The 27507-nt window shown below is 36.4% G+C and overlaps 1 protein-coding gene across 2 annotated transcripts in view; it reads left to right on the top strand.

Moving 5' to 3' along the window:
* GFPT1 (glutamine--fructose-6-phosphate transaminase 1) overlaps positions 1-17631 on the top strand; it is a 52442-nt gene extending 34811 nt beyond the window's left edge. For both annotated transcript variants that reach the window (XM_019718397.3, XM_019718399.3), the window contains 8 exons: positions 2415-2512; positions 5202-5322; positions 5686-5843; positions 12008-12122; positions 12391-12518; positions 13097-13264; positions 14253-14414; positions 15062-17631. In XM_019718397.3, coding sequence (XP_019573956.1) covers positions 2415-2512; positions 5202-5322; positions 5686-5843; positions 12008-12122; positions 12391-12518; positions 13097-13264; positions 14253-14414; positions 15062-15106 — 995 coding nt within the window. In that variant the 3' untranslated portion in view covers positions 15107-17631. The remainder of the gene's footprint in view (positions 1-2414; positions 2513-5201; positions 5323-5685; positions 5844-12007; positions 12123-12390; positions 12519-13096; positions 13265-14252; positions 14415-15061) is intronic.
* Positions 17632-27507: the final 9876 nt, after the last annotated feature.

A 27507-nucleotide genomic window follows, 5' to 3' on the forward strand; every position in this document is an offset into this window, starting at 1 on the left:
TCTCAATAAAGTGGTCATAAAAATGGCTAAAAAGTCACATTTGAAAATTATTGTGAGTTGTAGGGGTATTAGGGTGAGTTTCCTGGGGAAGGAAAAGTCCTTCGGTGTGCCATTGAACACATTTAACTTCTTTTCAGTTCAACAAACCTTGGTTGGGCCCCACTGTGTCTCAGGGACTGTCCTGGGTACTGAGAATTTTAAGAATGAGACTGGTCCCCTCACTGGGAAGCTTACACGTATCTGCTTAGTCTGGGTTTTCTCTTTCATTTATAAATGAGTAAAGGTCTGAACTTACCCAGAGGGTTTTCCAGGTGTTTGCCTAATGCCTTATGGGTTAGCCTGTACCTTTCTTTGTGTTTAAGGTAGAGGTGAGAGTGCAACCCTGGTCTTATGTGTGGAAATTGTCTATCTTGTGTCACAGGAATGTGGGCACCTTGCTGGGATGCCCAAGCAAGATCGACATTCTGTGGTCACAAGGTGTCCATAACTATTTATTGCTGTAAGGTTTTTGGCACACTACTCAATTATCATGGCAAGTTTAATAAGCATTTTAACAAATAAGCTTTGGGCTAAGCTTCTCAGTGTTAGGAATTAGGTTTTGAGAAATAGTAACAGGTACGCAAAAGTCTTTTTCTGAATCTGTGTCATATGTATGGTATTAAGTGTCTTTCATGTCACGTCCTGCTAATTGATAGAGGGTGATTTCTCTGAATAAATGCCGTCTTTCTACCTTTTTCTTTTCTGAGCAGCATCAGACTTTCTTCCAGTAGGAGGGATTTGTTGAAGGCTGAGTTACGGATTGAGCATCTGTGTGCAGAGGGCCATGCTGAACGTACCCAGGACTGTAGGAGAGTTTAGGAGAGTTTTTTCTGATGTCTCCTCCTTGAGGTTCTTCTAATCTAGAAGGGGAGTGAATATGTAATTATTTAAGCAAAGGTAAAATAGGGTAAATGGCATTAGACATAAAGTTTAATGTTGAAATATTTAAAGGTTAATGTTGAATTTAGAGAAAGAGAATGAAGCTGTTTGTGGATGGGGCTTTGGGGCTAGGAAGGCTTCACGAAGTAGGCAGGTGTGGGTCTAAGGAAGAGTTAAATAGGTGAAGATGAGATGCAGCCATTGCAGTTGGGTGGAACAGTATTAGCCAAGGGGATGTAGTGGAACACCACCAAGCTCTGTGGAATAACATGTAGCCTCGTTTGTCTGCCCCATCTAGTACTTGAAGAGCAGTGAAGAACAGTAAGTCTAGGAAAGAAGGTGAGAGGAGCTGTCAAGGAGGGCCATGAACGCATTCTAAGATGACGTGGAGGGCGTGTGGGGGTACCTCCTTTTTTCAGAAATTGCACAGCTTTTAGGAAACTTAGGAGAGACTTAGGAGCCAGGGGTGATGAGAACTTTACTGAGGTGAACTGGGTACCAGTCTGCAGTGTGCACTGGAGGAGCGAGTGGCTGAGATGCAGTTGCCAGTTAGGATGTTGCCCTGTCTGGGTAAATCGACAGGGAAAGGGAGGGCAGTGGGGACCAGGAGGGGAGCAGGAGCAGTCTGAGCCAGGGTCTGCATCTGCCTCTGTGTGTGTGTGTGTGTGTGTGTGTGGAGGGGGCGCTGCTGAAGGCGGATGAGCTCCAGTGGGCTCCGGTGATGGCAGTAGAGGTGCGATTGAAGGTGGAGCCCCCAGGACTTGCTTGCGGAGTGGATATGAAGGAGGGGCGGGAGCAACAAGGGGTTCTGCCCTTAGGTGAATGGCGATGGCGTGTACTGAGGTGGGAAGAACTGAGGAGAGAGGGTTTCTGTTGTGTGGAGAGCTCTGTGCTGGGTGCCTCCCGGAGGGGAAATGAACTTAACTAAGACCATTTCTTCCCCCACGCAGGCTTATTGAGATGTAATTAGATACAATAGAATTCACCAGTCTTAATGTATAATTCAGTGAGTTTCACAACCGTCCACAGCAGGGTCATAATGCTAACCTCTACGACAGTGACGGCAGCACAGTTCCATCAGCATGAAAATGCCTGTGCCCCTTTGTCATCGGCCCCTTCCCCACCTCCAGACTTTGGCATCTACTGATGTGCTGTCCGTCGCTCCATAGTTTTGCCTTTAAGATAACTTTTAATCTAAAGGAAGGAATAAAAAAATAACCAAACAAGTTAGAGTATGATAAATAGTGTAATGGTGTGGGACTGGGGGTGGGTGTTAAGTAAGGTTAGTTACAGGTTTGGGGACTTACAGTTAAGTCTCCCCAAACTTGTTTAGTTTACTTTTCAAAGCTATGGAGAAGTCTGCTTTCTAAGAGGAATGTGAATTCTTTAAGACAGCAGTGTTGTTTCCCAGATTGGTGGTGGATACCCATGAAAAGTGACTACCTATTTCATATGGTTCTTTCCTAAATAATTATATGCATGAACTTTCTTTTCAGTGAATTTGGGCGGTTTGAAAGATCACATTAAGGAGATCCAGCGGTGCCGACGTCTCATTCTTATTGCTTGTGGAACAAGTTATCATGCTGGGGTGGCAGTAAGTGGCTTCTTAAAACTTTGTGTTATGTTGGATATTAGAAGATTTCTGCAGACACATAGTGCTTCCAGTAACACACCATGTAAATATCCTTAGGAAAACATCATGTTATCTTTTCATGTTGCCATGACAAAAATCAAGAAGGTTGGGGGGAGAAATTTTAATAGCTGCGTGGAATGATTTATTAGTGGAAGATCTGCTTTAGAAAGGTCCTTAGATCTCCAGGCAGACCTCCTGCAGCTGGTTTCATGAAAGGCAAAGAGTGGAAAATTTTTCTTGCCATCCCACCCTTGTTTCCAGGGCATGTGCCTCCTCCTACAAGAGCAGTCATTGGGTTCTGCTTCTTGTTCACTGGCCCCAGACAGATGGCTGGAACCATGTGTGAACCTTAACAGGAGTTTACTTGGTCGGCACATTTCCGCAGAGAATGGAGGTTTGCTTTTTGCCAGGCTTTGTTTTTTAAATTATTTTGGAAGTTGAAATTCTGTATCAGAGACGTGTGTTGGTTGTCAGTGCCGAAGCATATGGATATAATGGTCTTTTAGTCCCATAAATCACATCCACGTATAGTTTCCTTATAAAGAGACAGTTTATGTGCTGCCGATGTCAACTCCTGTAAGTACAGAAGACCCTGACACACTCAGTTGCTACTTTTAGGATGATTCCCAAAGTTCATGACATAGTAATTTTTTATTCGCTGGGGCATAAATATTATCTACACTTGTGGGAATCAGTCATTTAACTAGTGAGTGGAACTACCTGGTCACCCAGCTGTTGCATCTCAACAGGCTTTACTCTTTAAAGCATCCCTCCAACCCCCCAACCCCAACCGCCCAAAAAATTACATGGTCCTATGGGGGAAAGTCTGTGAATATTGTAGGGAAGAGTTGTAAAAAAGTGATGATTTTGAGCATGGGAAAAAAGAATGAATTAAAGACATTAGTGTAAATTAAGGATTGGCTAATTTAATGGTGGTTTAGATCTATTACTGAATGAGCCCTTTATTCAGAAATAAAAAAAAATGATTAAATGTCTTATCTAATGCTAAGTCTGAATTTTGGGGCAGAAGTTATATGTTTTGTTAGAATTTTCTAATTTTGAAATTTGAGAAGATATAAGGTGGTTTGTTTATTTGTTTTTGGTGGGTGCCAAGGCTACTATAGTTAACAAACATTAGAAATCCCCTCGTGGTTTATCTTTAATTAAATAGTGTCATTAATTCTATTCTATCTAGTTTTTAGTTTTATTTGGTGGGATCAAATGTGAATGACATATTTGTATAACTTACTTTTTTAAGTATATATTCTGTATCCTGAACAATAACAATCAACTGAAATCATTCTAAGCATAGCTTGCTTTTCAAACTCTTAATTGTCTTTGGGTTTTACAGTGGCAGGCAATGGAATTTAACATTAAATTAGCCTCTTACGATGAAAATATGTCATTCTGTCTATTTATAAAGAGTTGCTTCCACTGAAAGAACAAACTATTCCTTAGCACAGATATATCTTGAGATTATGTTTTTGGGGTATATTATTTTTAAATATCTGGTAAGTTGCTAGATTTGTATATTACTCTTTATTTTGAAGAATGTAATTTCAGTAACTTTTATAGTGTAAACTTGGGGTGGAGAGCCATGATTTACATTTGTTTGAGGAAAAACATTTAGCGTTTTAGTGTCAGTAACTTATTTTGTGTAATTAGTAAATAAAATACCTCAATTCAAAAGGTTAGTTAAAAATAGGAACATTTTATCTTTGAAGACTTTCTGTACATGATGTTATAACATTGTTAAAAAGTGCCAAGCCAAAGTTATACAACAAAACGATTTGTTATACATTTGTGGCAAAAAGGTTAAAGGGATATGAAGTAAGGAAACCTTTGCAGTCCTTTACTTCTGTGAAGGAGGAACGCAGAGATGGGGGCAGGAGATGGGCAGGGCCACTTGCTTCAAGAAGCAGGTGGTCTCCACAGTTATTGAAACAGCTAAATGTATGCAACTATAGGGCTTAAAATTTTTGCTGCCTAAAAGTTTATTTTGGACTGTTTTTAATTTTCTGATGTTAGAGTAGAAGGAATTTCATTAGAATGGAAATTTGGTAAAATGAACGTTAAGGTGCCCTTTGAGCTGAAGCATACTGCCCCCTACTTTACCCTCCATACTACAAACTTTGAAAGTAGTGAGTTTTTTTTAACAAGATTTCTAAAGTGTATTGACTGTTTTTTGGAACAGTGGTATTTGTGAATACATAGTACTTTTGAAGTGTTCAGTTTTTCCCCTGGGTCTTTTATATCTTGTTATCTTATTTGAAATCTCTCAGTAACTTGGAGTTATATGAATTGTCATTTCAAGATTAAGAATTGGGAAGTTGGAGATAACACAGGCGCTAACCTAGAACAGTGCTTTTTCCACTTCTCAAAGTATTTTATACGCATGGGTGTATTTGCTTATAAGAATACATGCATTGATAATTGTCTAAAGAGACTTGTACTAAAACATTAACAGTGCTTATCTCCTGGGGATTTTGATTATTTTTATGCTTTAATCTGTGTTTATATTTTCTAACAATGTGCGTATATCCTTTTTTTATAATTAGGACAAGTGAAAACTATACATTGAGTCCAAAGAAGTCAGTGAAAAATAATATTTGAAGTAAAGTTGTTTGACCAAGTCATCTTTTCTTTGCAGACACGTCAAGTTCTCGAAGAGCTGACTGAGTTGCCTGTTATGGTGGAGCTAGCCAGTGATTTCCTGGATAGAAACACGCCAGTTTTTCGAGATGATGTTTGCTTTTTCATTAGTCAGTCAGGTATGCTAATTTTAAAGACGAGAAGGAAAAGAAAGCCATTCTTTCTAATTATCTTGGCAAAACTGCTATTTAAAGATAAAATGGTATTGCCGATGACTTCACAAATAGGCATGTATTTTGATCTTATGTAATTCTTTATGAATTAGTAAAATTAAAACGTTTTACACTCAAATAACTGAATTTTCAGAGAAAGGATAGGAAACCCTAAAAAGTAAAATTCTATTAAGTTTTACTAATTGTTTTAAGTACATGCTTTAAATTATATTTAAAATAGATGGTATTGTTCAAAGTACAGTCAAGGTTTTGTTTTTGCATCTAAGAAACAGCATATGGTAACTGCTCCAGGTCTTCCTTTCTCCACAGGCGAGACAGCAGACACCCTGATGGCACTCCGGTACTGCAAGGAGAGAGGAGCTTTAACTGTGGGGATCACAAACACAGTCGGCAGTTCCATATCCAGGGAGACAGACTGTGGAGTTCACATTAATGCGGGGCCCGAGATCGGCGTGGCCAGCACCAAGGTGAATTCTTGACTTAGTTCTCACGTGATTATTTCATCATAGTGTTGGTGAAGCAGACTAATCCGCACCTTATGTTTCATTTGTTAACACTTACAGAACTCATATAGTTTACTAATCATTATAATTGTTGGAAGACTTAAGGGTCAGTAATAGATAAAACACTAGTTGTTCCCTCCCTCACCCCCCATTTGAAAAATTTGAAAAAAGGACAAACGTATATACCTAAGTCCATTTTCAAAAGGTCTCTGCTGGCTGTTCCCCTTCATCACTTATATTCCTCCTGCCTGCCACAGTGGGATACATAACGTTCCCTTCTTTTATTATATATAGTAGGGAATTAGAAAAATAACAAATTGGAAACATGCAGTTTAATTCTAATAATTTTTGACATTTTAATTTACGTATTCATAGTTTCTAATAAATATGCCCAAATATGCATATTACCTTTGAAAGTTTGTAAAGAGGATTACATCTTTGGTATAGAATTTGGCAATTGAAAAAAAAGAGTATTATAGGACAATATCTGTTTCTCTTTAGATACTATAATACATCTGTGGAGATTTATAAAAGCACCTTTATTTTTATTTAAGGCCTGGTGAGACTGCTTTATGCTTTGAAATTGGGATATGCATAAATACAGCAATAAAAATAGGAATCTTAGAAAGCTGTGTAAATGAAAAGATGTTCTCTCTCCACAAATGTGTATACTTTACGATTACAAAATTTCAGTTGTCTGTTTTTCTGCGTAAGTCTAATATTTCTTGCTGATTGTCTGATAAGATGCTTAGATATTGGTGGATTTGATTCTAATTAAAGGCACGTGGAAGATGATATTAACATGTATATAACCACGTTGGAATATTTTTTCCTTTTTAAGAACCTCATGGAGAATTTCTTTTTTGTGGAAAGTTTGTGATTCTTATGTAAAAACTGAGTGAGGTTTTTGTTCCTTGGTTACTTTGATATTGCTAACACTGTAATTTACAGAAAGCTAAAACCTGAATTTTCTCCATGTGGTAATTAAAACATGTAAGATGTTTGTGCTTGGGTTTTTATTCTGTGCCTGAATAAATAACCAGCTGCCCTAAGCAGCAGCTTGTGGATGTTTGGAACAGTGTCCAGAAAGACAGCTTTGATTGGGGGTTGGAATCCAGGGCCCCTTTATTCACTACACATTGTGAAACAAGGGCTTCAACGTGGTTTATGTACACCCACCAACCGAGAGGATGCTGTTGACTTCCCTTTTTTTTAAACCTTGCTTGAACTGTGAGTTGCTGGGGAAATACAACTTTTTTGATTTCTAGTTCTATAGTTTATGAAAACATTTTATTATAGTTTTCAAACATACAGGAGAGTTAAAAGAATTTTACATGAATACCCATATACCCATCACCTAGATTGTACTGTTAACCTTTCTTCTATAGCTTTATCGAGGTATAATTTTTATACCATAACTTTCACCAATTTTTAAGTGTATACTCTTAGTAAATTTAGTTGTGTAACTATCATTAGAATCCAGTTTTAAAAGACTTATTCACTTTAAAAAGTTTCTTTGTGCTCCTTTATAGTCAATCCTCACTCCTACTTCTCTGCCAGCTACTATTACCTCCTCTTGTTATATCATTTTCTAGACATTTCTTATAAATGGAAGTGTATAATGCCTGTCTTTTGTGTCTGGCTTCTTCCACTTAACATGAAGTTTTTGAGGTTTATTCATGTTGTTATTTGTATCAGTAGTTCTTTTTTTTTGTAAATCCTTTTTAAAAAAACAGTCTTTTTATTTTGAAATAACTATAAATTTATTGAAAGTTGCAAAAATAGTGCAGAGAAGTCCATGTACTCTTCACCCGTTTTCCCTAATGGTTACATCTTGCATAAGAAAAGTATCTTCTAACAGTACATACTTTAATTTCTTTTAAAAAATGCCTCCCTTAAAAATTTTAGTGAGTATGGTAATTTAGTCTTTACTTTTTCTTGGATTCTAAAGTAATTTTGTTTTCTTCAACAGCCTTAGACAATCTGGAAAAGTTTTGGGATGTTTAGTCATAGACCGTTTCTGGCAAATAAAGTTTATATGTTAATAGGTGATCAAAGAAGTTCATCATTGATCCTGATCTCTGGGCCCATGATGGAGCTAGCACAAGAATTCTACAGTCTTGATTACAAATTCCCAACTTTGCCTGAAAAACTGTGTCAGGGTTAGAGAGATAAGTTTCTCATAATATCAGACCATAGACAATTTGATATTGCTGTAGGAATTGATGGGTATAAATGTGCAGGTTCAGTAATTTTTGTATGTTATTGCAGGTGTTTAGAATTTCACCACAGTACTGACTTTTGTTGATTTTTAAAAATAAACCAATATAACTTTATTTTTGGCTGAATAAAAAGTAAAACCAAGTGTAAAAGTTCAGAGTCAACGTTTTCCTGGTAAATTCTTTCAAACCTCAGTAAATTCAAAATGGGAGGTATAACTTATTTTTCTCATAATTGGTTTCCTGGTATGCATTGATGAAATAAAAAACATGAAATTAAGCTGTAATAGGAATGCAATGGAAAAATGTGTGCATTAAGGTTACTCTGATTAATATCTATACTTGAAAACGAGTGTTGAGATTTTTTAAAGTCCAAACAAAGAAACATTACTCTGTAGAATAACTTTTTTAGTTATGGGCTGGAGGAACTGGAATACTCACTATCTGATCAGTTTGGATTGGAAACAGTTTGGGTATCTCAGGGGTCCAAGATACTGGGTCTCTCCCTGTGTCCTGATAGTATATTTTGTGATTAATTGGTTTATTGAAAAGTAAATTTCACTAGGAATAGGTAGACTTATAATAGAGTTACGCTTATTAGACTGCAAGCAAAGGACTCCAAAATCCACTTCAGTGCCATGGGAAAAAAAAATCCCTGTCTGCAGGTGGAACACATGGGCTGGTACCGTCTGTAGAGGAATGTCTGAGCACCTGATAGCTGGGAGGTCCAGTAAGAGGAAATAGGGAGTCTCATTTAACTATTGGGAAAGTAAGGAGCATTAGCTGCCTGTGGTTTTATTATACAGGAGGCTCATTATCTACATTATGACAGGAAAATATTCACTAATGAAGTGATCCCTTATCCAGAGAAGAGTAATAGAGAGTCAGCATATAATAGACACACACACACAACTCAGAATAAGTTTCCTAAAGTTAAAGTTATACATCACACAGTAGCTGACCATATCACAATAATCTTAGTGATTTAGTAATAAAAGTGAATAAAAACCTCAAATGCCTGAAACGTAAAAATGTTCCTCTAAATAACTGTTGAGTTAAAAGGATATCAGAACTACTATTAAAAAAGACTTTGAAAAAATAACGACCATCAACAATATGGGTAAAAATTTAGAGATTTAGAGTGTGTGGCCAAAGTGATAATTAGAGGTAAATTCATAGCATTAAATGCTTTATCTTCAAAAAGAAAATTAATCATTTAACTCAAAAAATTAGAAAAAGGAAACTCAGTAAAGCAGGAAGAGGCAAATAACAGAGAAAAATGAATGAATGAACTGCAAAACAGAAGGCCTTAGGACCTTCCTTTTGGAGGGCCTTAGCTGTTCTTCTGGAACCTTCCTAAAATTTTTATCTATGTTACTGTGAAGTAAAAAAGGTGGCCTTAGAATCTTTCTCAACATGATGTTTCACTGTGACTACAAATGAGTTAGGATTGGCACTCTATGAAACATGTTTGCTGTCCCAGCTCTAGTTCTATCGAGTTTAATAGGAAAAAATAAGTAAAACAATGGGAAAGGAGGAAACAAAATTCTCCTTGGTTGCAAATGATATGATTGACCACCTGTAGAGCTTAAGAACATCAAATAAAAGACTTCTTAGAATGAGTAAGAATTCATATAAGGTGCTTTATATGAAATATGTACAAAAATATTTTCTCTATAAACTGACAGGGACTACTTAGAAAAGATATGCGTTTGTGTGTTTGGAGGGGGATTCTATTTTCAATAGCTATGAAGAAATACTTAGAAAAACTTTACCAAGAAATGTGTAAGGTGCTCCATAAGTATTTGTTGAATAGATGATAATTATATAATTTCATAGACTTTTAAATTCCTAACACAAATTAATGGAATACCATATTTCTGGATAGGAAGATTGTTTTGTAAAGAAATGACAGATTTGTGAGACAGAATCAATAGTCCTACAACATAACTCTGGTACATCAAAGCACTTAAACTATAGAAAATGTCACAAACCAGTAGAGAAAGGGTGGGATGAAATGGAGGGAAAATTGGGTATTTATAAAAGTAAAAAACAGAAATTAACACCTTGCACTAAAATTTCAGATGAACTAAAAGGGAAAATGTAAAGAAAAAGTCAAGGGATAATGAAAACAACATAATTAAGAAAATTTAATAATACTTAACTGATGTTAGGATGGAAGGACTGTCTAAACTTAAAAGTACTAAATAAAAGTTAAAAAAATGAAACTTCTGTGTCAATAAATATAAAAAGTTAACTCAAATTGGGAAAAAACATTTGAAATGTAACAGTAAAGACCTTCTTTAAGACCAACTTAAAAACAAAACAAAACCCAAGTTGAAAAACAAGTGAAGAACAGTGAAGTTAATTGTCAAGAGAAAACTTAAATGGCTAACAAGCATGAATAAAATTTCAATTTTTCAGATTCAGGATATGGTAAAGTTCATTGTCCAGCAGTCAAATTGGTAAAAATTTGTTAAAAGGATAATTCTCAATATGCAGAGAATGTGACAAAACAGTCATATCTTAAATTTACATACAGCTAATGGAAATGAAAAAAGTCTTGGCAGCTTGACTGCAAGTTTTAAAATAGCCACAATTCTATAGTTTAGGAAAATCTTTTAATTTTATTTTTTTAAATTTTTTTTTATTGGGGAAGGGGAACAGGACTTTTTTCCAAGTCAAGTTGTTGTCCTTTCAGTCTTAGTTGTGGAGGGTGCTGTTCAGCTTCAAGTTGTTGTCCTTTCAGTCTTAGTTGTGGAGGGCGCAGCTCAGCTCCAGGTCCAGTTGCCGTTGCTAGTTGCAGGGGGCGCTCCCCACCATCCCTTGTGGGACTCGAGTAATTGAACTGGCAACCTTGTGGTTGAGAGCCCACTGGCCCATGTGGCAATCGAACCGGCAGCCTTTGGAGTTAGGAGCACGGAGCTCCAACTGCCTGAGCCACCGGGCCGGCCCCAGGAAAATCTTTTTTGAACTACATAAGTTTTTTAGTTCATCAATAAAAAGTTTGTTTTTAGCCTATATGTCAGGCATTATGCTGAATGCTTTACACTTACTTCATTTAAATCTCATGATTATCTTGTAAGTATTGTGTACCTTTAACAGATGAGCCATCTGAGGTCTAAAGAAATGAAAAAACTGCTTGAGATTTTTATACACTAATAAGCAAGAAAGAAAGCATTCTATCCTGGGAAAGTATTATGTTAATTAAGAATAAAAGTTACAAAATCTAATTTTCTTAACAATATAAAAAAAGAAAAACAGTCAAGAGAAGGCAGTATTCACAAATATTATTAATAGCATGTTATTAATGTAAGTATTCCTGGAATAAGAATGAGGATTATTTCTGTTTTTATTTACTCTTATACAGTTGAACTTTTTAGCCAAAAAGTTTTAGCCAAACTTAAAAAAAAAAAAAAGGTGGGAGTGAGGAAAAGGCAATAGGCACAGGTGAAAAATCGAAGAGCAATTTTTAAAAAAATCCAACAAAATGAATGCAAGTATGTCAAAGAGAGTCCTTCAGACCCTTGCTTTTGACTTACATCAAAAACTTACTTTGGTTATGCACAAACAGATTCACTCTCTACTCACTTTCTTTGGCGTGTTTCTCTTCCTTCCCTTCTCCAGGGTATTAGGGATTTCATGAGCATCCAGTGCATTGTAAGGAACTTTTATTTTGTATCTGGAAATATGTATTTGTTCAAATTCAGAAAAGGAGAATAGTGATAGATTTCCTTGGCTCTGGTTCAGTCCACTGTTTCTAATGCTGTTTTTAAAAATAATGGACAATATATACTTATAAAACCAGTAGGAATTTTCTGTGTATTTTCATCTTTTTTTTAAATGAAAAATTCCAAGTTCTTAAAATGCAACTGCAGCTAATTCCTGTGCTTGTTTGTGGTGTTTCAGGCTTATACCAGCCAGTTTGTTTCCCTTGTGATGTTCGCCCTTATGATGTGTGATGACAGGATCTCCATGCAAGAGAGACGCAAAGAGATCATGCTTGGATTGAAGCGGCTGCCTGGTATAAATACTCTCATACTATACTTTTGTTGTCCAAGGGAGTTGGTAATGGGTGAAATTCTTTTCTTATCCTCGAAGCTGTGGCTTGTAGCTGTTTACTTTAGTCAACAAATCTTTCTACTTTTGCACCTGTGTTTTTAAACATCCCTCACTGATATCACAGAGAAAAATAGAAACAGCGGTCTTTTGTCAGTTGCTACCAATATGTTGTTATTATATCGGTTCAGTTTATTTTTTTCATAGATTTTGTTAATGTTACTTTTTAACAGATTTGATTAAGGAAGTACTGAGCATCGACGATGAAATTCAGAATCTTGCAACAGAACTGTATCATCAAAAGTCGGTCCTGATAATGGGACGTGGCTATCATTATGCCACTTGTCTTGAAGGGGCACTAGTAAGTCTTCTAACGTACAATTTCAGTCTGTTGACTTGTGAACCTGGCACAGAGTCGTACTTTTAGATTGAATGAAATAGGTGGAACTTTTAAAAGTGCCTTTGTTTTTATGCATTCTGATTTGTTTACCTTGAGAAAGTGTAACACTTAATTGATACTTAATTCAAAAGGGAAAATCAAGAAGAGTACATTTTAGCATGATAACTTGGGTTTAGCAAGTAATTTGGGTTAATTTGTTGTCCAGATGAATAAAATAAAGATTAAGTTTTCTAGGTGTGGGATTTAATTCAGGTCACACATGAAGCAAGTAGGAGAACAGTTACAAAGAAATATGAGGACGTTCACGATACTCTAAAATCTTGAAAAGTTCTTATGAGGTTTTAAAACTTCTAATCACTTGTTGATATTATAGGAATAATGATCTATTAGCCTGTTGGTTATATTTACAGATCAGTGGTCCTTTAATACTTTTAGGTGAATAGACAGTGACTTTAGGCATCAGATGTTTTGTGTAATATTTACTTAAGAATGGATTTTTGAAAAACAGACTGAATACTAATCTAGTTCTTCCCTATTAGAAAATCAAAGAAATCACTTACATGCATTCTGAAGGCATCCTCGCTGGTGAATTGAAACACGGCCCCCTGGCTTTGGTGGATAAGTTGATGCCTGTCATCATGATCATCATGAGAGATCACACTTACGCCAAGTGTCAGAATGCTTTTCAGCAGGTGGTTGCTAGGCAGGTAAGTCAGAGACTGCTGTGAGGACACCTTGAGAGTCGAAGCGTTGGGTCACTAAAGCTTATTTGGATTTAATTACATTTAACGGGATAGACCAGTGCCCAGTAGGTAACTTGTAAGACATGTTTAAATTTATATGTGAGGAATTTGAAATTCTCAAGGGTTTTGACAGGACCCAGCTCATAGATCTCATAATAGGCAAAACCAAGACCCAAAATGAGATCTTGGTCTCCAAATCCTGTCTTCCTCAATTAGGGTATGCTGGCTCCCTTTTAATTTAATGTTCTTAAGTGTACATTTCAGGAGGAGCTGGATTTTACATGCATGCTATGGGTGCTGTGCTTAATTGAGTTTTTTTTTCATATAATTTGGCCTTATTTATAAATCCTCAAAGATATTAATCTCTAGTCACAATGTATACTTATGAACTTGGACTTTGAAGGCAGGCAGACCTGGATTCAAGTACAGATGGTCCCTGACTTATGATGGTTTGACTTAAGATTTTTCAACTTTACAGTGGTGTGAAAGCAATATGTATAATAAATTACATGAGCTATTCGACACTTTACTATAAAATAGGCTTTGTGTCAGATGATTTTGCCCAGTTGTAGGCTAATGTGAGTGTTCTGAGCATGTTTAGGCTAAACTATGACGCTCAGTAGGTTAGGTGGATTAAATGCACTTCCAGCTTAATGATATTTTCAATTTACGATGGATTTATTGGGCCAGAACCTCACTGTAACTCAAGAGTAGCTGTACTGAGCCTGGTATTTCTTAGATGTGTGAGTTGAAACAAATTACTGACTCCCGCAAAGCCTCCGTTTCCTTGACTGTAAGTGAGATCAGTCTGATTGACCACATAGGATCGTGAGTTTAAATAAAGCCTGTGTCACTGAGGCCACATGTAAATTGCGGAGTACAAAATGTGCACATTTCACTTGCCACAGTCCTGCCTTTTGCTTACCAGTAACTGTGTGTGTGCTTTTCCCAGGGACGCCCTGTGGTGATTTGTGATAAGGAAGATACGGAGACTATTAAGAACACAAAAAGAACAATCAAGGTGCCCCACTCAGTGGACTGCTTGCAGGGTATTCTCAGCGTGATCCCCTTACAGTTGCTGGCTTTCCACCTTGCTGTGCTGAGAGGCTATGACGTAAGTGATGGACCATTGCTGTGATCTTGGGCTGGCTTTTTACCTGGGTACACTCTGATAGTTGTCCTTCTAACTATTGAACAGTAGCATTTGAGAAATCCATCTGGTATCTGTCACCTGTTATATTTGCATGGCCCAATTTGTAGATTACATTGTAACATTTTCTTACCCAGAGAATTTAAAGAAGTCTTGGCGATTACCTCCACTATTAGAGATTACCTCCTTGGGAAATTTCCACCTGTTTTCTTTCTGTATTTCCTAATGGGATAGCTACTGGGACTGTCACACACATTAGGACTTCACAGTGTAGGACTTTTAGAATTCTAGGTCCAAGAATGACTACCACGACATCCTGTTCTTACGCATTTCTACTGTCCCCGCACAAGACTGCCACCTCGATAGAGGACCATGGGAGCTCTTTGTGTGCTGAACTGGCTCCTTTAGAATTCTTTTTCCTAACTGAGTTCAAGTCTTTTCAAGACACGTTATGCGACTATATTTTCTAATTTAATTCTTTGTAGTCTATAACAAAGGTGGTTAATAAACATGTTTACTGTTTTTATAAACAAAAATAATTTGCTTGTAGGAACCCCTTTCCCCCCGCACCCAGTCTGTACATTCTCTTTAATCTTGCTCTTTTTTTGCAGGTTGATTTCCCCCGGAATCTTGCCAAATCTGTAACTGTAGAATAAGGAGCATCTGACACTCTGGGCAATAAAGCAACACAAGACACCTTTTGTATTTAAAACTTTGATTTAGAATATCACTCCTTTAAGCCTTTTCTTTAAAGTAAATCCTTATTTATATATCAGTTATAATTATTCCACTCAATTTGTGATTTTTGTGAAATTGCCTCATATTTTTACAGTAATTTGTGGGGGAGTTTGAAAATAGAATCTATATTCAAGTCAGTATCAGAAATAGATTTAGCTCTGATTTACTTTAAGGGATGCTGGGTGTTGGATTTCTGGACCCTTCACTTCAATCTGAGAGGACTGTGTGTTTTAAAAGTAATTGGTATTTGTTTTACCATGATTCTATTCCATTCAGACCAATAAAAGAGTAGTGCATTTAATTGGAAGATCTAAAGCCAGTGGCAATGTACTTGGGCGTTTAGTTAAGGTTTTGTTAAGTTATATATAAAGCTACTATGCTTTATTTTGAAATTTGTGTACTAAAACCTGAAAACATTTCTTGGTGGGATTTCTACCTAAGTTAGGTTAACCTTAGTCTCTCAAACTTGTTGCTTGTTATTTGTAGGGCAAGGCAGCTTAGGAAGCTAAATAGTATACTAGTGCATTGGTTTTCTCCAGCCTTCAACAAAATATTTGTACAATTTCGTAGCACAGACTTCAAATTTGAGTTGCTTTGGACAACTGACAATATGATTTAAATTTGAAGATGGGTTATATACCTGTTGGATAGTCCTATTCTTTGTTTTTTCATCTCCTGAAAGTGGTTTTTATTTTCGTGTGTCTGCAGTTGTGTGTGTGTGTGTCTCTGCTGAATGGCATATTTTATCTTGTTCTTGGAAATCCCCACACATAGTTGCTATCACATATCTCAAATCAATACTGATATATTCAGAATTCTCTTCAACTTTGTCCCAAAGAATTTCCTGTAGTTAATTTTAACTTCCCTTCACTGCCTTGTTTGTATAAAACTAGTACCTTTGTGCCAGTTTGGAAGTTCTTTGCAACTGTTTGGAAGATATTGTAAGTCTTTTGACTAATCACTTGACTCTAAATGTATATGGTGGGCTAGGCTTAGAAAAAGCTATATACGCTTTACACTGAAATTAATGAAGGATTGCATCAAATTTAGTACAGGCATACCTTGGGGATATTGCGGGTTTGGTTCCAGACCTCCATAATAAAGTGAGTATCACAATAAAGTGAGTCGTAATCTTTTTGCTGGTGGAAGGTCTTGCCTTCAATTTGTAAAAAACGCACCATCTGTGAAGCATAATAAAATAAAGTGCAATAAAACGAGGTATGCCTGTATTACTTCCTACATCTTTTCCTCTCTGTATTTTCTGTGTTCTACCCCTGAAACTTCCTTAGGAATGAAGAACATATAAAGTGATATTGAGGTGCCTTCAGATGGTTAGTGTCAGAAATAGAAATTAATAATTTAGATTAAAATATTTAGAGTAGACTATGAGTGTGATACTCAAAAAGTTGTAATTTCTTCACTGAGCTTTTTTGGCCGAATCATGAGGGATATAGAACAGCATGTTTATGTTTTGGTCAAGTCTTTTGAAAAGTTTTTACTTTTAAATTGTGAAGGTAAGATATTTACCATAATTAAGTAAGCTCAGTCTTTTCCATGTTCTGTGAACTTCTTGATGAGGTTAAGATTTTCTAATAGCTATTGCTGCAAGAAAATTACAGAATTCTGCTTGTGTATTAGAGAAAGAATTGGCACGTTTTGTAGTAATTTGGAAGGATTCTCATAGATGGAGACCAGAAACCTTATTGTGTTTAAAAATAATATAGGGTTACTGTTTGCATCATCTATAGCTGCTATAGCTATATTTATGTGTTTTAATTGTTTCTAAGATTATTTTGTTTAGGCCTGCTAGTTTTAGTGTATGCATAATGTCATTTCTTGTTTGTTATATTAGCATTTTATGCAATGATTTGTGTGTGTTTGTAGCATTTCTTAATGATCTGAAGTTTGTTAGCATTCTAAATGAAAACTAGTACGTGAAATCAGTTTTCAATCAATTTCTCTCTTCTCTCTCTTTTCTCTCTCTTTCTCTAACACACTTCAAGCTAGGTTAAGTTCAAAACCAAATATCAAAGCCAATAGTAAAAAAAAAAAAAAGGTGATATTGTCCAAACGTGGTTTCTCTTCCCTGTCCCTTTTTCTTCCTGCCCTATTTAATATAGTGATTTTTCAATGGTTTTATGAATTATGAGCACAAAAAGGATACCATAGTGAGGCGAACTGCTAATAAGTGTGCTTGCCCAGTTAAAATCAAGGTAATGTAGGATAAGAAAAGCTGATTTTCAAGAAAGATATTTTACAAAAGCATTTCTTTATATAAAAAGTTCTTTCTTGTACATTTCAAGTTTAAATTCACTTGTATATAACTTAGAGTTTCTTACCTCAGGCCATTAACCCATTTTAGTCTGGGAGTCATGTGGAGCATTTAACACATGGCCCAGTAAATTATTATTACTTTGGAGTCGCTTTTCGATCTTTTTTAAATCACATATGCCACAAGAATAAATGATAAGAAAAAAATTAATGTTAACTGTTTTTAGTTTGTTATAACTATGTCAGCCTATTATGGGCAAGTTGCTGTACTAGGAACTAAAAAACACATGTTGTCTAAAGCAAAGTCCACTTCTCCCCAGGTGGACTCATCATCACTAGTGAAGACGGGTCATTGAAGGGGACAGGGTGAGAGAGAGTGGAAAAATGGAATGGAGCTGGGTGGTTAAATGTTGTGATTGGAGTTGTTCACTTAAATATTGGTCCAAGTTTGGGGATGTGCCATGTTCATAAAAGGTGAGACACATTTTGTAGAGTAAGCTGTTATCGCAGGCTGTAGATCTATATATCTGTGGTATTCTAAGGAATGGCACTCATTAAATGCAAAGCTGAAAAACAATTACGCATCAGTACTGCTAAGGGAACTGACACAGGGTGATACGCAGATGGGGCTGTTGGGTAAGGGAGCCAGTCCAGATTTTCTCTTCAGTTTCTTATAAAGTTGTTTCTGAGATGGTATTGTCTTATCCTTTTGAAGATCTGTCCCTTGGCCTGAGTTAATTATGAGGATGGGAGGAAAGGAGCCATGTTTTTGCTCCTTGGTAATAATATGCTTTTGACACTTACTTCTATTAACTCTTCAAAGAAGGAAAACCAGCTGAAAAGTTTAACAAACAGTTTAAAAAGTCCTTTGGGGTCAGTTTTTTCCTCTTTTTTCTAATTTCATTTTTTTAAAGATTTTTATTAAAATATAGCTAACATACAGTATTATATTAGTTTCAGGGGCACACCATGTTATTCAACATTTGTGTAAGTAAAGAAGTGGTCACCATGATAAGTCCAGCAACCATCTGACACCATACCAGTAATCTCAATATTATTGACTATTCCCCATGCTGTCCATTACATCCTCATGACTTACTTATTTTATACCTGGAGATTTGAACCTCTTATTTCCCTTCACCTTTCCCCCCTTTTCAATATTTTCAATTACAGTTCACATTCAATATTATTTTATATTAATTTCAGGTGTACAGCATTGTAGTTAGACATTTATATAATTTAAGAAATGATCCCCTGACTACTTTAATATCCCCCTGGCACTATACACAGTTATTACCATATTACTGACTAGATTCCCTATGCTTTGCTTTACATCCCCGTGACTTTTGTAACTACCAATTTGTACTTTTTAATCCCTTCGCCTTTTACACCCTGCCCCCAACCCCCTCCCATCCATCACCCCCAACAAATCTAGTACCATATGACACCATATATAATTATTACAATATCGTTATCTATATTCCTTATGCTATACCCTACATCCCCATGACTACTGTGTAACAACCAATTTGTATTTCTTAATTCCTACAAAGGGATCTATGGCTTCACTGCCTCTACTAACCTTGGAGGCCTGTGGGAGAGGCCAGGCTGCAAACCTAGGATGTCTGCCACCAGTATCGGGTCTGGGGTAGCTCCACAAAATGCCAGGATACCCCGAGGCTGGCTGCCATCTGCTAGCTCCCTTAAGGTTCAGCCACTGACAAAGCTTTGTGCAGTAAGCAAATTGGGTGAGGCAGGGTCTCGGAGTCACCAGAGTGGGAAGAGTTGTGGTCACCAGGTTAGTGTAGATTCTGGCTTGTGCCAGTGCTGAGTCTAAAGCTACTCTTCAGAAGTCTCAGAGCACACAGAGCCCACTCGCCGCCTGCCTGGGGTCTGTTGGACTCGATAGTTTTCCAAAGCGTGCAACGCAGGCAGGGCTGGCTGCTCATGGAGAAAGTGCTTCAGGTGTTGGAGGAGTTGGGTGGGGGTGAGGTCCCAGCTGAGTCAGCAGGGTGGAGCTTCGGCGCTCACCAGACCAGCCAGATTCAATTTGGCTGTAAGCATAGGAGACAGGCTTAACACAGGAAAGATGGCGCCAGCCCCTCCCAGGAAATATGCCAACTGTCTTCCAGCCTCTCTGAAACCACACAACTCAGTTTCCCCCCATATGTCTCTGACACCCCCTGAGTTACAGTCTCCGCTGGAACCCAAGGTGAGTGCCTGCGAGTGAGTCTGTGCGGGTCATTTACGAGGACATCTGGGTTTCCCCGCTTCCTTCCGTCCCCTTCTGATCACCACCTGGGTGATCAGAATCCCCACTGTTTTTCACAGCCAGATGTTGGGGTGGGGGGGGGGGCTCCTCTTTCCAGCACCAGTACTCAGGGCTGGGGAGGACAGTGTGGGGCTGGGGTTCCTTGCTCCTCTGGGGGGAACCTCTGCAGCTGAGATATCCCTTCCGGTTCTTAGCTGCCACACGGAGGTTTGGTGTTAGCCAGTTATGTGTCTCCACCCCTCCTACCAGTCTTGATGTGGCTTCTTTATATCCTTAGTTATAAAACTTCTGTTTAGCCAGACTTCAGATGATTCTCCAGGTTGACTGTTCTATAACTTAGTTGTAATTTTTATTTGTTCATGGAAGGAAGCAGGCATGGTATTTATCTACTCTGCCATCTTGGATCTGCCCTCTTATTTTTTAACTTCTTTTTGTTTAAGTTTCAGGCGTATAAAACAATGTAATAGACATTTACACCCCTTACACAGTGATAATCCCCTCCCCAGTCTATCCTGATAATTGAATGCCTCTCATTTTTTAAATTAGAATATACTATAGCAATAAAAGGGACATATTAATGTTATCTGGGGTATCCTACAACTTAATTTTCTAAAAAGCACAATGCCATTGAAAAGTGTGTTTTGAAAAAATAACTCATGCTTCCATTGAATCTGTAAAGGCCAAAGAAATTGAAGGCAATGGTAAAGAAAAGTATTTTAGTCTTACATCCATGTATTTTGTATACCAGGATATCAGAGTGTTTTACTCATGAAAGCATATTTCAGATTACTTTGTTTTTAGTGTTCAAGGCTCAGGTTTGAAAGTTTGAACCCTTAAATTAGTTTTCTCCCATAATATTTAAGGATTGTTAATATATCAGTATTTCCCTAGCTTGATTAATTTGACCACATTCTTCATATCTGTGACTTAATAGGACTGATAATGCTAGCTTCAAACCAATTAATACCCAGGGTTAAAAAAAAATCATAGTTAACTAGTAAAACTGTAAAGTTATGCCATATATGCTTGTAGGTCTGTAATAGCCTGATATCAATGCTATAGAATATACCATAAATAATGGCTAATGAGAACATTTTAGGAAAATCTTGAATTACCTTTCTTACTACACTAGTTTTCAGAATGAATATAGAAATGATCCTGTTAGCTTTTTAGATGTTCTGTGATTGAAATTTTTTTTGTTGTTTAAATAAAACTTTTGGTATTTGTGTGTATTTCTCATGAGTTGGAAATTTTACAGTCCTTGCTTTGCTTCAGTTTTCTGTTCCTTAAAATGAATGTTTAGTTAACTGAGCCATTTCATAATTTCTTCCTCATGCTTTGTAAGTCCAGCAATTCTAATCCTGAACTGTGAATAAATTACCAAGATCTTGGTGAGAATTGCATTTTGAAGCAATTTGCCAATATTTGAAATGTATACATGATTGTAGTTGTGTCAAAGATTGTATAGTACTAAGAATGTAGCCAGTGTTTACTTTAGTTGTTAGTAAAAATTTCTGATGTTAAAAGTTTATTCATTATTGTTACTTTTAAAAAGATGAAATACTTGCATAAATATAATCAAAAGCCACATGTCTGCACTCCAACTTCCAAGTTGTTTTACAAAGGATTATTAGATAAAGGCTCTACTCTTATGATGTCATACTCCATACATAGACTTTCTCGAGTCTTTTAAAATTTTTTGCAATGATGTGTTGCTTATAGCAAATTTCCGGGGTACACCGTGTGATTAGTAACTTTAAGTGAATTGATAGTTGCAAAGGAGGATGTTTAAGGTGGGTGAGTAGCAAGACAGCATGTACAATTGACCTTGAACAACACAGGTGTGAACTACATGGGTCCACTTTTATGTAGATTTTTTTCAATAAATACTGTAAATGCGTTTTCTCTCCTTTATTATTTTCTTCATAACTTTTCTCTAGTTTCCTTTATTGTAAGAATACAGTATATAATCCATAAAACATATAAAATATGTGTTAATTGACTTTCTATTACCAGTAAGGCTTCTGGTCAACAGTAGGCTATTAGCAGTTAAGTTTTTTTGGGAATTAAAAGTTATATGCAGAGTTTTGACTGTGTGTGGGGTGTTGGCATCCCTAACCCCCACGTTGTTTAAGGGTCAACTATACTCCAAACTTAAAGTTTCTGTAGTATCTGGCAATTTGTTAATTATAGAACAAAGATTCCTTTTACAGGATCCTGTTATAAACAGCAAGCTAGAGTCTCTGTCCTTAGTGATTACAGCACTTGCTATGTTTTGCAGGAGACAGAACTAATACTAGGGTGGTTTGAATGAATAGATGTGCTGTTTTGCCTGCCCGGAGAACTGAGCTCAGTCTCTCCACTCTCTTTCACTCTGTGTTGCTCTGCAGCAAAGCCTGGGACTGCCACACCAGCAGGGATCATTTTTTCCACAGGCCACATTTTTTATGTAAAATTCAGCTTTACTCCTAGTGAACAATTTTCTTTAAATTCTCAGTTGGCTATTAGTAAACTGTGTGCCAAGAAATAATTTCCCTAAGAGTTAAGAGGCCACTTTTCATTGGAGTGACATTTAAGGAAAAACAAATTCTTTCATTTTTTTCTTTGGATGAGGGAAGAAGTCCTTATTAAGTTTCTCTCATTAATCTGAAGGTAAGTAGTTCTCCCTCACTTTTAAAAATGATGTAGGGCTTTATTAGCTTAACAAGCATCCTGGAGCTATAAACTGATCTTGTGGTAATATACAGAGAAGTTGCCAGGTTATAGGTTATTTAACCAGACCCCTTCCCAGGAAATAACAGAGGGTGCCAAAAAAAATGTATACACATTTTAAGAAAGGAAAAAACGATTAAAATTGTAATACTCTATACCGATAACAAAAGATGAATATAAGTCACATTTGACTAATGCAATTACAAGAGGTGCTCAAAGTGGTTACCGTCAGTGTAATTTTAATAGTTTTTTTCTTTTTAAAAATGTGTATACATTTTTTGGGGCACCCTCTGTATATACGTAATGAGATAAATTAATTTTCTTTTTTTGGTTAGCATGTATACAAGAGATTGTCCAAAGTTGAAAAGTCATATTTATGAACTTCATATTAACATGGTTCATTGACTCAGATTTTGTTGCACTTATATATTTTCTCATAGAGAATGCTGTTATGTAGCCATATTTTTCTTTTTATATTTTAAAACATTTTTTTTTAACATAAGGTGTGGCTGTGTGATTGAAAATGTGGAATAAAAAATGGAGCTTGCATCTTCTATACTAATAATTAAATTTCAGGAAAAAAATTCGTTTTGCAATTGCAGCAAAAAGAAAAAATAACTAGGAATAAACTTAACAAAGATTGTGAAGAAACTAGACACTGAAAACTATAAGACATTATTAAAATAAATTGAAGAAGACACAAAGAAATGGAAAGACGTTGTATTCATGGATTGGAAGACGCAACATAGTTAAAATGGCTATATTACCCAAAGCAACATACAGACTTAATGCAATCCCCATCAAAATCCCAATGGCATTTTTAAAAGAAACAGAACAAAAAAATCGTCAGATTTGTATGGAATCAAGAAAGACCCCAAAGGCCAAAGCGATCCTAAGAAAAAAACAAGGCTAGAGGTATCACACTCCTAACTGCAAATAATACTACAAAGCAACAATAATCAAAACAACATGGTGTTAGCAGAAAAGCAGACACACAGACCAATGTAACAGAATTGAAAATTCAGAAATAAACCTACATATATAGGTAAATAATTTTTGACAAAGAAACCAAAATGTACAACGGAGAAAGAAAAAGCTTCAATAAATGGTCTTGGGAAAATTGGAAACCCATGGGCAAAAGAATGAAACTAGACTGCTATTTGTTACCATACACAAAAATTAACTCAAAATGGATCAAAGACCTAAATGTAAGACCTGAAATAAAATGCATAGAAGAAAACATAGGTACTAAATTTACGGACCTTGGGTTCAGAGAGGGTTTTATGAACTGACCCCAAAGGCAAGGGAGGTAAAGACAAAAATAAATAAATGGGACTATATCAAACTAAAAAGCTTCTGCACAGCAAAAGAAACCATCAACAAAATAAAGAGGCAACCAATTGAATGGGAGATGTTTGCAAACAACGCCCTCATAAAGGGCTAATATCCAAAATATATAAAGAACTCCTACAACTCAACAACAACAAAAACAGTCCAATTAAAAAATGGGCAGAGAACCTGAACAGGCACTTCTCCCAAGAAGGCATACAAATGGCCAACAGATATATGAAAAGATGCTCAACTTCACTAGCTATTAGGGAAATGCAAATCAAAACCATAATGAGCTACCACCTCAGACCTATTAGAATGGCTATTATCAACAAGACAAGTAATAAGTGTTGGAGAGGCTGTGCAGAAAAAGGAACCCTCATACACTGCTGGTGGGAATGGAAATTGGTGCAGCCTCTATGAAGACATTATGGAGGTTCCTCAAAAAATTAAGAATTACTATCTGACCCAGCAATCCCTCTTCTGGGTATCTACCCCTAACATTTGAAAGCATTTGTAAAGATGTATGTACCCTTATGTTCATTGCAGCATTATGCACAGTGGCTAAGACATGGAAATAACTGAAGTGTCTTTTGATGATTGGATAAAGAAGATGTGGTACATATATACAATGAAATATTACTCAGCCATAAAAAGATGAGATACTGCCATGTGTGACAACATGAATGGATCTTGAGATTACTATGCTAAGCGAAATAAGTGGCCGACAAAAAAAGTAGAGAACCATATGATTTCACTCATGTGTGGGATATAGAACTGAAAGCAAAAAACAAGACAAAAATTTATAGACAACAGTTTAGTGGTTACCAGAGGGAAAGGGGAGGGGGGCGGTAGAAAAGGGTAAAGGGTGTCAAATATACAGTGATTTGAAAAAGATTTGACTTTGGGTGATGAACACACAATACAATATATAGATGATGTATTATAGAATTGTACACTTGAAACATAATTTTATTAACCACTGTCACCCCAATAAATTTAATTAAAAAATAGAGCTTATAAACAATGGGAGAAATGCTCTATGGATAAAATTATAGTTATTTCCACTTATTTATCAGTCTGCCTATTTGTATGTTTATATAAAATTAAAAAGACAGTATGCCTCTTAGAATGAAAGCAATTGACATGTTTTTATATGCTTTAGATTTCTTCAATATAACAAGTGATTTAGAAGCATCCAATAATCCAAAAACCAGAGCCACCAAATAAGGTATATCATGGAACTCACAGGCATTGCACATCTTTAGGGGTTAATATTTGTCTCTGTCACTCAGCTTTGTACATTTTGAAATGGAGATAAATATGGTGATGTCTACTGTGTTTCCCCAAAACTAAGACCTACCCCCAAAATAAGCCCCAGTTAAGATAGTCAGCCAGACAGACACATTTAGTACGTTATGACAATGTTCCAGGAGATGATGACATGACTGTATTTGAATAAATGTAGATTGTTGTACATGAAAAAAATAAGACATGCCCGGAAAATATGCCCTAATGCATCTTTTGGAGCAAAAATTAACATAAGACCCAGTCTTATTTTCGGGGAAACAGTAGTAATAGAAGGAAAATTGCCAAAAATTTTCCAAAGCATGTAATATTGAGAATTCTAGATCCACTATACCTACAGGGCCAATAATTCCTTATATTTTAACTAATACATCCTTTATCTGTGAGCTCTAAAGGCTGATGTCCATTCATTTTAGATTATCACACAATATCCAGGCTGCAACGATCTAGATGTATTGGGATCACTACAGTTTGTTTCTGCTGTCAGCTCCTTCCAGGTGACAGTTGTCCTCGTTAAGAAAAGCCGATGTGGCACCACTCATAGATGTTTTACTATGGCAAGTGCAATGTGAGATAGGCTCATTAGGAAATTTTGTCTTCAATTAATGCCCCTAATGCGATGGAGATTATCTGAGACAATAAAGGCTTTTTAGTTTCCAGGCAAGCAAAATTGCGTTAAATTTGTTTCTTTTAGACATTAATGTATCTAGCCAGTTTGATTTATGTTTTTTTTTTCTTTCTGTTGACTTTGTAGGTAGACATGTTTTGAAATACCGAGCATGTTTTCTTTGAATTTTATCTCTTGCTTTCTTAATTTCCTATTTATCCTCTGAAAAAAATGTAAAACCAATATTGAATTTACTTTTACTGCTGTTATGTAGAAACCTAGGCACTGTCAGAAATATTAATAGGATTTCTTTCTTATGTTCTTGGTTATAAACTTGGACTCATGTGTTGTTACTAAAATTCAAAACATTTCTTTGAAAGAAACAAATAATTTTGAAACTTCATCATATATGTAGTCTTTTGTTTTTATGCTTTAAGTGAAGTAGGAAAACATTCTGGCCTCGGAATGCAGAATTGATTTTACTGATGCATTAGTAACTAAGTGCTTTCAGTTTTCTCAGTAGAGACAAATTTGTTTGTTTGTTTGCAAATCTGTTTTTCCTGTGACAGTACACAAATGAAGGACAGTAACTCGAGTTGCCCGGAACAGAGAAAAGCTAGCTGACTTGCAGATGCATCGGTCTCCTTGACTTGACCTTCCCAAAGAGTAGTGTTCCTAGGGTAATGGTTCTCACCTGTTTGGGTTCCATATACTGAAACTAAGTAAGGGTGGCTCTGAGAATGTTGACAATCAGAAGATAGGGATGATTTTTAGTGTTACTTTTATAATTAAATAATCTGTCATGGCTTGGCTTGTGCCCACATAGGATGCCTCAAAACTTGGGTCATTATAGAAATGGATAATCCCTTGACAGAACTTAACAGGCTACTCTTGTTCTTCCTCTCTTTTCTTGTGCTGTTCAGGTACACAGATCATATGAGGAGGACTGTAGACAAAGACTCTGATTAAACAACATGCGTGGTTCTCAGTGCCTGAGCTCAAGGGCTTAGCAGTTGCTGAGTAAAATGCCTGCTGACTTAAGTTATACTCCAGATAGTTCTTCTTATTTTTTCTTTCAGTGCCTTTACTTGCTGAGTTGGAGTTTGGTCAAGATATCATAAATCACTACTGGCAATTCCAGTAGAAAAGGATTTAATATGGGGGCTTGGGCATATAGAGGCATTAGAAGTCTGGGGAAACGCAGGTCAGGGAGGCCATTGTGAAATCTGCCAGTTGTAGGAATTGCAGGAGACTACTGCTGGTGATGTCAGCTACCTATAGCACCAGGGTGGGTGATTGCCAAAGATGCTTGGAAGCTATTGAGAAACCCCACATTAGCTGTAAAACACCCATTAGTCTATTTGCAGTTACCACTGGTGAACATTTATTTCTACTTTTCCAAATTGTGTACAAATGGCTCTCATTGGTGGATATCTAAATGGATCCCTGTGGATAAGTACTTAGAAGGGTGTGGATAGTACAGAATAGTCAACAAACATTGTTTAGCATGGTTCACCCTTTGGAATACCTGGCATCTATACTCACCTTTGTATCCATATTTAAATTTCCAAAGAAGAACAAAAAGAGTATCATGATTCTGGCCAACATACAGCAACTATCCCTATTGAAATACAGACAGACTCTCTTCACACAAAGAGGAGATAAGTTTCACAAATCTCTCTATTTCTGTGTGATGTTCATTCCTCTTCCTTAATCACAATTTCCCTTGATATAAAAGTCTTAAATAGTCTTGTGTTATTAACAATATTTTAATAAGACATTATTATTGTTTTATATAATGTTCATTTAAATTTAGTCTC

Source organism: Rhinolophus sinicus, chromosome 2 (assembly GCF_057876585.1).
Source record: "Rhinolophus sinicus isolate RSI-liver-muscle chromosome 2, RSI-T2T, whole genome shotgun sequence".
NCBI classification, from domain to species: Eukaryota; Metazoa; Chordata; class Mammalia; order Chiroptera; family Rhinolophidae; genus Rhinolophus; species Rhinolophus sinicus.